The sequence below is a fragment of the Molothrus aeneus genome, chromosome 10 (assembly GCF_037042795.1).
Source record: "Molothrus aeneus isolate 106 chromosome 10, BPBGC_Maene_1.0, whole genome shotgun sequence".
Lineage (NCBI taxonomy): Eukaryota > Metazoa > Chordata > Aves > Passeriformes > Icteridae > Molothrus > Molothrus aeneus.
Window position 1 is genome coordinate 18,490,330 of NC_089655.1, and position 15,399 is coordinate 18,505,728.

A 15,399-nucleotide genomic window follows, 5' to 3' on the forward strand; every position below is an offset into this window, starting at 1 on the left:
GGGGAAAATGGGAGAACCACAGAATTGTCTCTGGAGATGATCCAGTCCAACCCCCCTAGCAAGGCAGGGTCACCTGGAGCAGGTGGTACAGGAACGTGTCCAGGTGAGAGGGAGAGCCATGACCTCCCAGGGCAGCCTGTCCCGCACTGTGCATCAGCTTTTCCTTGTGTCGAGGTGAAACTCCTTGTGTTTTAGCTTATGGCCATCGCTGGGAAACACTGAAAAGAGCCTGGCACCATCCTCTTGGAGACATTTATATGAATTGATGAGATCCCCTGTCAGTCTTCTCCTGACTAACCAGGCCCAGTCCTGCAGTCTCTCCTCACAAGAGATGCTCCAGACTCCAAACCACCTTTGTGCCTCCGCTGGACCCTCTCCAATAACTCCTTATCTTTCTTGTACCGAGGAGCCCTGAACTGGCCACCAATATTCACCTCAGGAGGGACTGAAAACTACTTTTAGTTCAAGAAAAAGCGAAAAAGAGAATCTGGCGTGCGAGAAGCCTTTGGATCAGGGTCGAAATCGCTTGATTTCATTAACAGTGAGGTCTGTACTGTCACTTTTACAACGCCGTGACTCTGAGCTCTGAGCAGCCCCTGTGCCCACCTTATCCCCATCCTCTGTCCCTGTCCCCGCCCCTCAGGCTCTGTTCCCGCCCCTCAGACCGTGTCCCCGCCCCTCAGACCGTGTCCCCGCCCCTCAGACCGTGTCCCCGCCCCTCAGACCGTGCCCCGCCCCTCAGACCGTGTCCCCGCCCCTCAGACCGTGTCCCCGCCCCGTTCCCTCAGGCCCCGCCCTTTACCGGGGCGGTTCCCGGCGCCGTTCCCGCCCCGCGCTTTACGGCAGCGGCCGCGGTTTGCGGCGGGCGGTCGGTGCGGGCCGGGCCGGGCTGTGCCGCGCTCGGGGGGGACATGGTGAGTGAGGGCTGCCCGTGCCCGGCCCGGCGGCTCCCGGGGGCCCGCGGGCTCGGCTCGGCTCGGCTCGGCTCGGCTCGGCTCGGCTCGGCTCGGCTCGGCTCGGTCGCGGAGCGAGGGCCCCGCAGAGCCCGCTGGCTCCGCTGTCGGCCCCGCAGCCCCCGCGGTGAACGCGGCGCCGCCGGGCCGGGATACCCTCGTCCTGCACAGCTCGGGGGTCTCGCCCCGCTGCCCTCGCCGTGTCCCCGCGGGCGCCGTGCCCGCAGCTGGGCGTGTCACGCCCGCTGGGCCGTGCCGGGCCGGCGGCGGCGTGTCCGCCCCGCTGTGCCGGGGGCTGCTGCCCTGCCCTCCGGTAAACAAACGCCGTGTGTGTGTGTGTTCGTTCCCATGCAGGCCAGCACGATGGTGGCGGTCGGCCTGGCCATAGCGGCAGCCGGATTCGCAGGTGTGTGGGGGACGGGCGGGCACCGAGCGCCCAGCTGTGCCCGCACAGCCCGGGGTACCCAGCCGGGCCTCAGGGCTGCTCTCGAGGTAGTTTAATAGCTGCTCTTTTGGGAGAGCCTGTATTAATGGCTGTAATGACACAAAAGATTAAAGTTCTTACTATTGCATGTCCCAAAAATGTTTATTCCACACTCTACTCCACAAGTTCCCAGTTGCACTGAATTGGTGAATGTTTGTTCAAGGAGCTATCTTTAACCTCAGTCAACGCTGGTCTCTTTAAGGTCGCTATGCAGTAAAAGCTTTGAAGCACATGGAGCCACAGGTAAAACAAGCCCTTCACAACCTACCAAAGCCTGTAAGTTTTTTTATTTAAACATTACTTGGCGAAATAACTACAGACTGTTGTCTCTCTATAGCATTGGTGTATTTTCTCCTGTGTTTTGTCAGTAACAACAATTAATTGCAGCAATTCTGGTGGTGACTGGCTAATAGAGAACTTGTTTGGGCAAGGTTAAGTAATTTAAATAATGACGCTCTAATTCAACTGAATTTCCTATGACAAGTGAAGTTTTGCCATTTTTACAGACTAAAAGTTCAGTAGCTACTAAAGCAATAATGAGTTGTTCTTAAACTAATACATTTTCTCTTTCAGGCCTTCAGTGGTGGTTATTACAGAGGCGGATTTGAACCCAAAATGACTAAACGAGAAGCAGCTTTAATACTAGGAGTAAGGTAAAGGAAATTGATCAGAAGTGAAAGGTGAACAGAATTCCAAAGCCACTTGTGGTCCAAATAAGCCATTTCGGGGAGCCTTGGGTCTCACTTGGTGTGAGGATCACAATTCTGATGTAACCTTGTGGTTTCTGTCAGTGCTGAAGAGTTCCAGGTGGATGCAGTGTGAAGGTGCTGCAAACCCAAATTCTTGGATCTGGAATAAATTCATCACTTCTGGAATGTTGTAGATCTGTCCATGGTGGCAATCCCTGCTGAAGCACTTAAGGCCAAATACACAAATTATCAAATAACAACTTTCAACTGTGAATTTTTTTGGGGTTCTGGAGGTTTTTTTACCTTAATAAATCTAGCAAATTTTTTTGTCTTACAGCCTTTAAGAAGTTTTCAAAAAAAAAAAAAGTTACAGCATAATTCTGTTTCTTTTTAACTGTGTGGATGACCCCCACCCCATTAGACTGCTGTAGCATGTCTTTGTCAGCAAACAGTGCTTTGGAAAAGCCTTAGAAAGCCTCTCCAGGATTTAGACACTACAGATCAGTAGTAGGAAAAGATAAACGTACATGTTAGCTAGAGAATTTATGGGTAAGACAGAGTGCTCACTTGTTCTCAGACACCTTCTGATGATCTGGGGAATTTCATGAGGATCCCTTAAGTCCGTTTTTCTCTCTCTTTCAAAGCCCTACAGCCAACAGAAATAAAATCAGAGAGGCTCATAGACGGATCATGCTTCTGAATCATCCAGATAAAGGTAAGGAAATTGAGCCACTTTGATGAGTTAATACATGTTTTTAACACAGGAGAATAGAATTGTGTAGGGAGGAAGTCAGTGATACATAACCACGCCAACTACTAAAAAACCCACAGAAAACTGAGTGAAAACAAATCTTAGGGTGCCTTAATCCACGTGGGTCTAGAGCATATTTTGTGTGTGGATGTTCTAGAGCCAAGCAGACAGGTTCAGCAGGTCAGTTTGTTAGCTGCTCTATCTGTGAATACCACAGTAGAATATGATTTGTTAAAATTAGACTTAAAATCACCTTAAGTTTAGATGAAAACCCAGAGTACCCTTGTGTGTTTTATATGCCACTTGAAAGTTTGAGTTCATGGGAATGCCTCAGGGTTTCTCCATAAATGGCAAATACTGAGTCTTCCACAGCTGCTGGAGACATTAAATTATGAAATATTCCTGTTAGTGGTTCTCTGAAGGCTCAGAATCTACTTATGCTCAAAGCTAGTAACTCAGGGCATCTATACCTGTTCTCAATTCTGTTCAGTGAGTCAGAATCATGTGTTGGTGTTTGACATTCAACTTCTTAATCATTGCTTAAAAGTAAAATGGCTTCCTTTAAAGTGACTGTTAAATTCCTTACTTCTATGCACCAAAATAATCCATGGGGATATGCCTTTCATAGGTATTATCAAGTGAAAGTTACCTTAAAAATTAACCTTACTGAACATATGCAGGAGCCAAAAATAGCATTTGGTGTTGTACGTGACCTAAACACACTAATCTTCAAGTAAAACATTACAGTGCAATTAATGGTATATATGCTACCAACACAGTCATTGTCCCTTATGGCTTTACAGTGTTGGATTTCACTGTGGCTTCTGTCTTAGTCTGAGTAATTTTTTGCCTTGTTTGAAAACTGAGCTGGTCCCTTGGTACAGCAGCACTTTAGCTGGGCAGGGTTATCTGCAGACCTGTTCTGTGCCTCTGTACTCACCATAACTGTGCTAAGTCAGTGGTGACCAATTCATTCATGACTGCTAAAACTGGAGGGGAAAAACACTCCAGGAAAATAAAAGCAGCCTATCAGGAGTGAGTGGTCTGACACTGAACTCAGGTGCCTTCAGTCATCTCCAGTTTGTTCTACAACTGGCAGAAAACAGAAGACCACACTCTTTCTTCCTGTATCCCATGGCATTATTGGCAACACAGGAGACAAATGTTGGGGTTTTTTAATCTAATTTGAGGTTCTTTTTCTTCTAGGTGGATCTCCATATGTAGCAGCCAAAATCAATGAAGCTAAGGATCTACTAGAAGACCAAGCTAAAAAATGAATGAGAAAGAAAATCACTCATTCAGAGGGTTTGTCCCTGCAAATGATTATTTTTGATAAATGGCTTAAGAAAAGTTCTAATGTCAGTCTTTGACTTAATATACATGAAGCTGGAAATACAAATCCAGGGAGGTACTCCCCACTTGGTCACTTTTTTTTGGAAATATGTGAGGGAGTGAAGCTTAAAAATTTTTTTCATAGCTGTTCTTTATTAAACAGCAAAATCTGCCACTCAAATGTTTTCAGTGCTTGAGAGCAGTAACTTGGTGTGGCCAGTGTGTGTTACCAGGCACAGGTAGACTCATGTGCTGTCAGCTAATTTCTGATGAACTGGCCCTGCTTAAAGTTCACGCTGCTGCTCTTCCATCTGCTAAAATTAGCACACTGAACCTGTTTGGGAAGGGGGTGGAAAAACCAAGAGCATTTATTGGACAGGAGGAAATGGGCGAGATCTGTGGTTGTCTCTGCCTGGAGAAATAAAAGTACAGGAAACAATGTACTCCCTTGTCCTTGCCTTGTGAAAAACAAGGTTGGTTAAGTGTTACTGATGGATCTGGAACACCCCAGATTTTTTTAGTAACTTTTAGTTTTGACAGGTATTAATAGCATTTAATAAATTCCATATTTGTAATAGGAGTCCTGTAGTTTTATACATTATTGTACACTACAATAGAGCTCACACGGAGGTTTGTATTTATGATTATTAGGAAACAGGAACTCTTTACATCAGTTGTTGATACCTGAGCTGGATTTATGCTCTTTGGAGCTTTTCACACCCAACAGCTTGTGAGGATCTCAGCTGGGGCCAGGGAGCTCTGTCATACTCCAAGAATCATCCCAGTGCTTCTCCCACTACAGCAAAACTCTGCACAGCAGCTCTGGGAGTTAATGCCCACCTGGGCATAAGCACAGTGGGCTGAAAGCTTCCACTGCCAGAACCTGGACTTAGGAGTGCTGCCTGCTGTGCCACAGCATTGCTGTGGATGAGTTCTGGGCTGTTCAGGAAGGATTACCACAGTAATCCTTAACATTACAACCTTCCCAGAAAGGCAGTAATTTTGCTCTGCTACAGAATTTAGAGCAGGGTGAAGGACAGCTGGAGCTCTGGAGTCAGCACAGGCCAAGCCATATGCAGAATGTTCTTGTACTTAAGTATTTCCCAGCCAAACACTACTGACTTATTACATAACTCCGTTTTTTTAATTTTCTCCACTCCTGTGCCTGCCCCATCAGCTGAGATACTTGTGCACACTTCAGTTACAGCTTTTAACTGGGTGTGTTGTCTCAGAGGGAATGCTGTTGCTGAGTGTCCAACACTGGAGTCCTATGACAAAGTGCACACACAGATCAGTGCTTGGGACAGCTTGGCTGTAGCTCTGTCAGGTAGAGCAGCTGGTTTAGAACTCTTGGTTTTGTCCTTCTGATGAAATCAGGCAAGACAATTTTTTCATTCAGTCAGTACAACTTAAACACTGCCCTTTGCTCTCACTTCTTACACCTCCTTGCTACCCAGATGCTTTTCCGCAGCTGTTTTGTGCTTCCTTGCTCTGGCTCATGTACCTGAAAGATGTGGGGGTGTGCCATGCTTCAACTGATCAAACAGTACATCTGCATTAATAGCTATATATGTTAGTCAGGTTATGCAATTCTCCAAGGTAAGGAGTCTGATTTTAGACTTGTTAACTGGTGTTTGACACCACTGCCTTAACAAAAGATCAGCAGATTAGAAACTTATGAAAAAGAGGTCAAGGTTCAAGCTGCCTCACAAGTAGGTTTCCATTGTTAGTTAACAGCTTGAAAACTTTAAAAGTCAATAGTAATTTAAATTTCTGATAGAAACAGTCAACAGATGGAAGATCAAAGTTTATTTTCTTTTACTACCAGCATACAAAAAAAACATATTGCACATCAAACAACCAAAAACAAAAATAAAAATACTCTACTAAGGACTAACATATGTAGTTTATACAGAATAAACTTTCTGGAAATTGATCTTTTCAGTAGTTCAGGTTATGTCTTAATGGACATGACTAATTCAGCTTAGTGTTAACTAAAGCTATGTTTGATTTTTAAATACTGTACAGTTTAATAAATAAACCAAACAAAGCCTCAATGTAGAACAGTCACTGCCAATGTCACCCAGTATCCCTGCAGATTATGAGAATTTAACAAATGCATTCCAGTGGTCTGCAGATTTTTCCTCTACATACAGCATTTAAAAAACATGTATTAAAACAGACCAGTTTCCAGACTAAACTAATGGAGAAATTACATTTCAGTGCAAAATATTTTAGACTGCATTTCTTTCTAGTATTCCTCAGGTGAAGAAGTGGTTGCATATTATTAAAAATGTAACAAAAGCAGCTAATGCTTTCATAAAGAGTATTATGTTAGGGATCCCCCTCACATCTTTGCCGTATTTTGAAAACAAAATAACATTTCCTATAGCCAGCAATTTTGTTTATTTAAATGTTACATATACTATCTCAAGGCACATCTGATGATATATTTATAACACAGTAGGTGTCAAAGTATGTTTAACATATGATTTCTCCAGGATCCCTCCCCTTTCTGTATTCCAAAATGGAGGAACTGAAAGTGCGGTGTCAAGACTGGCGATCCATATTCTATCTTTGGCAAGCTTATACAAGCACTATTTTAAATGTAATGTAAAAGAACTGTAAACTAGGAACTTCAGTTTATGAAACACCATTCAGCACTGCTTCTTCCTGATTATTTCCATCCTCCTGAACAGTGACTTTCTTTTCATCAGGGCTGTGCTGTAGTTTAGAAGGCTCATCCCCAGAGGTGGTGGCAGGACCATTCACTGCCTTTTCAGAAGGGCTGTTCTCATCAATCGCATCTTTTGCCTTGCAAAAACAAGAAGAGGGGAGTATTAAAAACATAACAATGCAGAGTGTAATCTCAGTTTCCCTCTGGCTCACACAGCAGCTCTGCAAGAGGGAACATCTCCTGTCTGTCTGTGCCTGTATCCTGTCACTTAAAGCATCTGATCACTCACCGTGTGGTTTATGGTGTATTTCTGCATCTGCCACTTTGAGGAAAACATGCCAATGTAACCCCAGCACTGCACACCCCCAGCACACCCAGAATGCTTATTTATTTCTATTTGTCTAAGCCCACAAAGGAGTTTACTGAAAAACTGAGCTTTACACCCCTTTTGAAGTCTATAGCAAGATGACATTTTGCTAATGGATCTTTCTTACATAACTTGTGGCAATACATTGGCATTTCAGAGGTAAAGAAATTCTGCTTTATTCAGTTCTGATTATTTTTCAGGATAATGTAATGCCACTCTGATCCTTTAAGGAAAAAGGATCAATACAATACAATCTTTGTAAAATTAATTCCTTCTAAAATAGTTTATACAAGTCACTAAAAATGCCACATGGTATCCTCTATCCCTAATGTGTTTTAAGGAATAGTTCTCAAGACTTACCATGGGCAATTTTCACATTTTATTACATAATGCAACATTGCTAAATATAATATTTTAAATGCGTACAGACTTAATTTGGTCCCTAAAATCTGCAACAACAGACAACAAATCATTGTCAGTTCTGTTTGCTCTGGGCCGTTTTTGCTTTTAATGACTTGTTCTTGAAATCAAATGCACTTGTAGTCAAATGAGGGTGAGCTAACTGAACCCTTCATGCCTTTACTGTTCTGCTGCAAGGGAGGAGAAAAAAGGAAATGCATATTAAAAAAATCTTACCGTTTCTTTCTTGGTTTTGGCTACTGTCTCCTTTGGAGGGTTTCTCTGTCTACTTTGAGATTCAGCTCGTGATATATAATCAGCTACTGTTACTGTTCAAGGAAAAAAATCACAGTGATGCTCACATCAGCAGTCAATTCAGCATGAACCTTCATATCTTTTCTGCACAAGTTATGCTCTAACTGGGAGACATCTCACAAAAGGCCTTCACACTTACAGGTTTATCAACCATACAGCAAGGATCAATTTGTTTCTGTTTTTAAAAACAATTTTCACTAAAATCGGTGGTAACAATGATCTGAAGGTGGACTCTTAATAAAACCAATTTTGGTCCAATTCAGAATTTATTGGAGAAGGGCTTTCTGTACTAAGTTTGAAGAGATTTGGCTGCAGCTCTTTGAACTACAGACTGTGTGTGTGTCACTGGGGTTTTAATAGCTGAGTAGTGAAGAATTTCACTAATTAAATGAAATGAAGACACTGGGGTGGGTCAGAGCCTGAAATCACTTAAGATGATGTGGCATCAAATCTCTGGTACATCACAAAGTGACTGAGGAGGGAACTGGCCATACTAATAGTGCCACCAGCACTGTGCCATCAGCTCTGTGCCACCAGCTCTGTCCCTGGCTCGGGTGTGGCTGCTGTGGGGTGTGTGGACACAGGCAGTGCTGCCGGAGCCAGCCCAGCTGTGCCTGTGCCAGTACAGCTGCACTCACTGGGACAGCCAGGGCTTCTCTGACCTCTCCTCACCACCTCAACACACGTTCTGTAGCCTGGCTTTGTCTGATCCTGCCCTCCTGTAACCACACCAAGACTCAGTTCTACCCTTAGAATAAAGAGTACTGCAACTTTAAACATACACCTGCATCTCTGATGAGCTACAGCACATTAGGGTTGGCAAGCATTACCTATTGAACTGCACAGTCATTTGTATTTAGTATAACAGGTATTTAGGTGAGCTATTTTTCTGGATTTAGGAATGACTGTGCACGAAATCCAAATTAGACTGGGAACTACAACAGATGAACTTTCTGTTACAGTAACTGGACTTCTTACAACTGGGTCCTTCCTGAACTGTGAAGGCCAGAGATACTGCACAAGTACTTTTTCTTTAAAATGAGGTTTTGAACCCAATGCCTCTAATATTAGTAAACAGGAAGTGTGTTTCATGCACACAGTGCATTCTTAATATTCCTCTATGAATAAGGCACCATAACATACAGCAATGTAAATTAAATGATACAGCTAAGTGACTGAAATACAGTAGTTGGCATTGGGGGGGAAGGAGGGAAAAGTTCCTTCTGTCTTAATTTCACTCACACTTACTCAGTATTTATGAAGACTTTAAATTATTAGAGCATTTTACCAAAGATATCAGAGAAATCTTGTTTGGGAATTTTTGTTATGTACTTAGAATACTTAAGATTTAAAAGAATTCCCATGGTTTTCTAGAAATGACTAACATTCCTTCAACACTGCTGGCTGAGATATGTTTCTTAGAAGTAAAAGCTGAAATCCTTTTCACTTTTTCTGCCCCTTTACAAATCACTGCTATGAAAACTGGAATGTTGAGAAGAAATGTGTGGGTTTGAAATTTTTTAGGAGGGTGGGGTGTTTGATCTTTTCCTTCCCCCAAGTTTTAGCACAATAGAACAACTTTTTTCTTCTTAATCAAATGTTGCATGAGCACCACAGATACAAGTAGAAGACAAATATGGGTGAAATTTTGAACCTGTCAATCTAGAAGACCTTCTGTTACTACCCTGCGCCATGTATGTACAAGCATTTTCTAAACAGGGCATTGTATTCATCATTAGCCAGTTCACCTTTAACATTTCAAGTGTTAGTACACACAAAAGAAATGCAACAAGCCACAACAACAAAAAATTGGAAACATGCAATTTCACTTAAATTCCTCCTCCTTCCCACCCTCAATTTGCAGATGACTTAAACTATTCCCAACAGCCAAGGACTGAGAGCAGCAGTGTGATGCAGGTGTGGGGCTGGCAAACCCCACCTGAGTTCCCTCACTGAGCTCTGCCAGGACCCACATCCTGCCCCTCCAACACTGCTGCTCAGCCAGTGCTGAAAAGGTTGTGTCCCAGTCAGTGCAAGCGCACAGATGCAGTGAGTGCAGACCATGAACCTTCATGTTTGTCGTGATCCTGGACCACAGAACTCAACAGCCCTTTGGCCATTGACTTCAGTGAGAACTGGATCAGAAGCGTAACTCGTATGTCCAAGCAAAAAGTTAGACATCAATTAGTGTCATTAGACAGATTTTAGAAGTTTTCCTAGTAGAAGAAATGTCTTTCATCTTTATCTAGTAGTCTTATTAGTTATTGAGTAACCTTTTGATATTATGCAGCTCTATGTAAAACAGCAGACACAACATTCTCTCATGCTTTTGACCTGAGATTACCCACAGCTCCACTCGAATTACCTGGCTGTCTATCTTCTGCCTGACCCCTGAAGCGACGCCTGCGGCTACGATTGCGTCGCTGGGGTTTTTTGTCACTATCATCTGCAATTGCAAAGTTTATAATGAACTATTTCTGATCATGAAATAAATAAATTCTTCAGCAGTTTCAGCATGGGGCAATTAAAATGGCTTCTGTTAAAGACAGAGACTAAGTAAGACAGAAAAGCTAAAAGAAAATTTTATACTGAAAGCATACACAGTAACACAAAAGCTAGATTTTACTTTTTGTTCTTGGTTCATTAAAACATTTAGGCACGGGCTTAATGACCTCAGATTTCATTTATTAAGTAACCATACGTCAAATTTTAGCAACATAACCCAGAATTTTTTTTTCTACATTAAGCAACAATTGTATTCTCGTCCCAGTGAGTATCAAGAGAATTTACTGAAGGAAAGTTCTTAAGTAGAAGCTGGGTAGGGACAAATTAACAGCTACTTAAGGAGCTTTCCCACACCAAGACTGAGGTTACCAAGGACAAAACAGAACGTTGATCTGACAGTACTGTTTCTATCAAAGCAGCAGTGCAATGGGAAACAACAAGTCAAGTCTTTGGTGTCTCCATCAGACAGTTTTTACAAAAAAAAGGCACATGAAAAGGCTAGTGGAGCTCAGTAAACAGAAGATTCCATGGCACTGCCACGGAGGGAGTCTTTCTTTAATCAGACAGCAACCTTGAACAGAACAACGATTTGTCACTTACAAAAACAAACAAGGGCTTCACTACACTTACAGGGACAACACATTTATTTCTTAGCTTGCTCTGGGACTACCATCCAACCATTTACATACCTAAACCATTCTCATTAACAGAAGCTGTATCAGACTCTGTCATCCCATCCATAAGAACAGCATCTTCATCCGTCCTTCGCCGGCGGGACCTCCTGCGGCGGTTGCTGCTGTGGTGGGACTCGCTGGCGTCTGTGTCCACGGTCTGGTCTGACTCCGTGTTATCCAGCAGGCTGTAGGGGTTGCTGTCCGGGTCTTTAAGCACTAAACAAACAGAAAGCGTCCACCTAAGATATTGTAGACATGTGTAACCATTTTCAGGCTGACTTACAGCTGTGGCTGAAAGTTTCGAACTACAAAGCAGCCTTAAGGCAAGGTGTAACACACAGAGATGAAGTATTTGATCTCAAACTGGATCCTCTGACTCTAACCCAACAGTAACTGTTTGGGGCACAACAGCCCAATCTGCCCTTGCACTATTTAACCACAAAGATTTCCAAGGTGACATTTAGAGACCTTTTACTCAAAACTGCTAAGTACATAAAACACACCTTACACTTTGTGGTTGTGTGGTACTTCTGACACAGTGTTGTATTAGCACAGATTCTGATAAAACCTAATTTCCAATCATTGATTTCTTCTTTCATTCTGTATCTAAACATGAGCTTAACTCAGAAGGCAGCCATAGGCAACATGCCAAAGATTTACTGACTTTGCTAATAACATTATTATGTGTGAGCAGTAATGGAAGGAAATTAAGACCACTGTGAACTGTGAAAATAAGCAAAAATCTAAAACACTCTATGATATAGCTACCACACAACTGCATTGAAATCCCAAGGTGTTAAGATCGTAATGTAAAAATGGAGTATTTTAAAAGAGTATAAGGTTATACAGAAAATTGCCAGGAAGAAAATCTCAAAACCCATTTGGAACACGGTACCAGAGCTAATGGATGACTTTCCACCACGAGGTCCCCCGCGCCCACGACCTCCAGACACGCTACGTCCTCGTCCCCCAGGACGTCGCCTGTTGTCACGTTGGTGCCTGCTCTCCCTGTCATCTTCTCCTGCCAAGGACCAGTCACTAAGTTCATCTTTTCTCTCAGATTCTGTTTCAGAGGGATTAGAGAGCTCAGAGTTTGTACCTTGTATGAGAAGGAAAAGAAAACAGGAAATTAATATGAATTTGGGGATTATATTCTGGTTTCATGTCCTCACAGAACTATTCCAAGCCAGCATGGCTGGTTATATATGTATGTTATTTTAACAAACAATATAATGCATAAACACATATATATTAAAGTATGAATACACACACAGGTATACAATCATAGATATATTTTAGTATTTATATACAATCATATATAAAAATATATGAACACATAAAATATAGATCAGAAGTTACTTAAGGACGATTCTCAGTTTAAGTTTGTTTGTACTAACATGTGAAATAATGGCTGAAATTTCTGTAATTTCTGTACACAGATAAACCAAGGATTTAGCAGTGTTTCTTCTCTTTGTCTACACACTGCAGGCATTTGGTGCAGTTTCTAGGCAACTTCTCTGAAATTCCCAAGGACAACTTTGCCACCTTATAGCCGATGGCTGTTGCTAAGCAACCCCTTCTGGATGCTGTAATGCTGCTTGAACAATTTCACTGTTTATATCACACAGCATCTCTAACACCATCGGTGTAGTACCAAGTACCCAAACCCAGATTTTTACTACCTGAAAACCCAACACCTACTCTTCGTTTTAGGTATCCAGGAAATCCCCCAACTACCCAGTCTAGAATATAAAGTTTTAGACCCATATGGCTTAAATGTGATTCTTGCCATTTTGGGAGGAAAAAAAATACTTTAAGTTTTCCAAATCACAGTGTGTGATCTGGAGTTCACAAAGTGAATAATTTTCCTTACAGTTCAGTCAGCTCACTGGGAAATAATAAAAAAACGAAGTTACAAACATCATCATCAGAAACAGCACAACTAACACTTGGCACGATCCAGGAAGCTATAGCCAGGGACAGACTGTAAAACCCAAAATGTGTCTAACTTTTTTAACAGAAATGAGCTACATGTAGATATCCAGAGTAATTTACTGTATTGAAAAAATAACATTGCTCTTCTTTGTGAAACATGTCTATATAGAAATGCAGTGTCTCCATTTGGACAAGCTGGGGATGTGCACACCTGTCAGGAACTGAACAGTGCTTTTTAATTGAGAAATGCATCAGAATACCTCACCTTAAAAGAAATCCAGTAAGTTCCTGACCAAATTAAAAAACCAACAGGATTTTGTGCTGTCTCCATTTTACATTATTTTGGTTCACTTTTCAGAAATATGCTGCTAAGATGGCCATGATCACAGACAAGCACTTTTTCTCCTTCTCAATCAAAACAGCTAATGCTTATTTCAGATTTTTAAAAAAAAAATTTGTGTCTCCTGAAAAGCATCTCTAGCTCTCTTCCCAGCTTTTGTGATGTCACTTACTAAGTAACTAGCACACAAGGACAAGGTGTTTCCAGCGCTCAGTTTGGTAATTTCTTCAGTTTTAAACTTAGCTTCAAGACTACAATACTAACGAGGAGTTTTGAGCTATGAACAAAATAAAACAGCAATTCTGAATTTCCAACCCTATCTTCACCCAAGTACACTGAACACAAAGAAATCCAGAGACAGTTCTGGGTTCCAAGGTTGCCCAAGGGCACTCACCGTAGCCAGAGGTGTAATTGGGGCCCCTGCGGCCCCGGCCCCGGCCGCTGTAGGACCTGGAGCCTTGCACAGAGGAGAGGGTGCTCTCGTCAGTGGTGTAACCCTTCTCCTTCTCGGGAACCCGAGCAGAGGAGGGCCTGAAGCCCATCCCGATCTGCCGCAGCTGTTCATCGATCTGGAGCCTTTCCAGTCTTAGTTGTTCTACCTCCTACGTACAAGGAAACAAAAACCATGGAAAGGAGTGCTGACAAAAAATGTCCCTCACAAAACACCATCCCCACCCAGTCATATTGAAAATAATCATTCCTGTGAGAATTAATATTCCCGGGAGAATTAACACCACCTGGTGTGACTACATCTGGGAGGTGACTACAAATAATGAAATTGAAGATGAGTTATCTCTGAGTTTTGGAAGAGATCTAAAAACTTTCACCACTATGCAGGAAACTTGGCTTTAAGACTATTACTACCTTTCTCAATTGTAGTTCAGCACATTTTTCCAGTAAAATTTAGGAAAAATAAATAAGCAAACTGATGAGGGAACACAATTCACACTCATAAGCTCTATTAACATCACAAAGCAACTAAACCTAAATAGATAATTGTTCTAATACCACATTGTATTACTGTGTTCTATTAGAGATTCCCTCCTTCCCCAACAGAGCATTAACCTGAGAACAGCAGAACGCAAACACAGACAAAAAATTCTGTGTTAGTTCCCAAAAGTCCCTTAAAGCCCTGCTCTTTACAGTCTGATTCTTTGAACCCCAACAGCACTAAGTAACCATGACAAGGTGTTAACAGGCCCATGATACCCATGGGCAAGGGTGGGCTCAAGGCACCAAGCTTTAAATCCTGATATACAGAGGAACAGCTTAACAACTGCAAATCCCACCAAAGTTACTCAAAAGTACTTCAACCCAAGTTTCCTCTGAAGATTCTCTCTCCCAAAACACACTCACTCACCTTTAGATATGCGATGTGATATTCCAACAGAACTTGGACATTTCCAATGCTTTCTTTAGTACCAACAAATACAAATGGTACCATTCCCTACAGGAACAAAGTATCAAAGCTTTTTATCAGGGAGAACATTATCATTGAAATAATGCTTTCTGTTTAAATTATATAAAGAGATCTGTTTTAAATTACCAGAGTGAGCTAAACAAAGGCAGCAACTGAGCCTTTGGTTGCAAAGACATCTAGAAATAGCTCAGGCTGGGATGATAGCAATGGCTTCAGACTGTCCAGCTTTCCCAACAACCTGTTCTGGAGCTGAGGTAACCTCACATCCCACGTTCATATTCATGCAACACGTGCTGGTGTGTTTAGCACAACAGGTGTATAGAAACATCCACACATTACCAAGAAGGTGGTTCATTAAACCAACTTTATAAGAACAAGCACCTTTACAAGATTTTTCCCTTTTATTCTTATCTATTTAAAGTATGTGAACACTTTTAATACTAACAATCCCAAATTAGTTATATAGCCCAAGTATATGTAGGAGAAAGAGCAAAAAAAACACAACCTCTTACTTCAGCAGCAAAAACCTTCCTTGAATTACTTTATACACAATCTACT

At 42.1% G+C, this 15,399-nt stretch overlaps 2 protein-coding genes across 3 annotated transcripts in view; one reads left to right on the top strand and one right to left on the bottom strand.

The window, feature by feature from the left end:
* The first annotated feature begins 821 nt into the window (after positions 1-821).
* On the top strand, positions 822-4,784 carry DNAJC19 (DnaJ heat shock protein family (Hsp40) member C19). The gene is made up of 6 exons (XM_066556990.1): positions 822-914; positions 1,308-1,359; positions 1,640-1,713; positions 2,011-2,090; positions 2,771-2,841; positions 4,084-4,784. The coding sequence occupies exons 1-6, from the start codon at positions 912-914 to the stop codon at positions 4,152-4,154; spliced, it is 351 nt and encodes a 116-aa protein (XP_066413087.1). The 5' UTR covers positions 822-911; the 3' UTR covers positions 4,155-4,784.
* A 1,214-nt stretch (positions 4,785-5,998) lies between these two features.
* FXR1 (FMR1 autosomal homolog 1) overlaps positions 5,999-15,399 on the bottom strand; it is a 32,009-nt gene continuing 22,608 nt past the window's right edge. Inside the window, exons 11-17 of one of the 2 annotated variants that reach the window (XM_066556988.1) lie at positions 14,782-14,868; positions 13,816-14,023; positions 12,042-12,245; positions 11,162-11,362; positions 10,333-10,413; positions 7,890-7,981; positions 5,999-7,023 (exon numbers count right to left, since the gene is read on the bottom strand). In XM_066556988.1, the coding sequence (XP_066413085.1) occupies positions 6,853-7,023; positions 7,890-7,981; positions 10,333-10,413; positions 11,162-11,362; positions 12,042-12,245; positions 13,816-14,023; positions 14,782-14,868 (1,044 nt within the window). In that variant the 3' untranslated portion in view covers positions 5,999-6,852. The remainder of the gene's footprint in view (positions 7,024-7,889; positions 7,982-10,332; positions 10,414-11,161; positions 11,363-12,041; positions 12,246-13,815; positions 14,024-14,781; positions 14,869-15,399) is intronic. The other variant, XM_066556989.1, reaches the window with a different exon arrangement.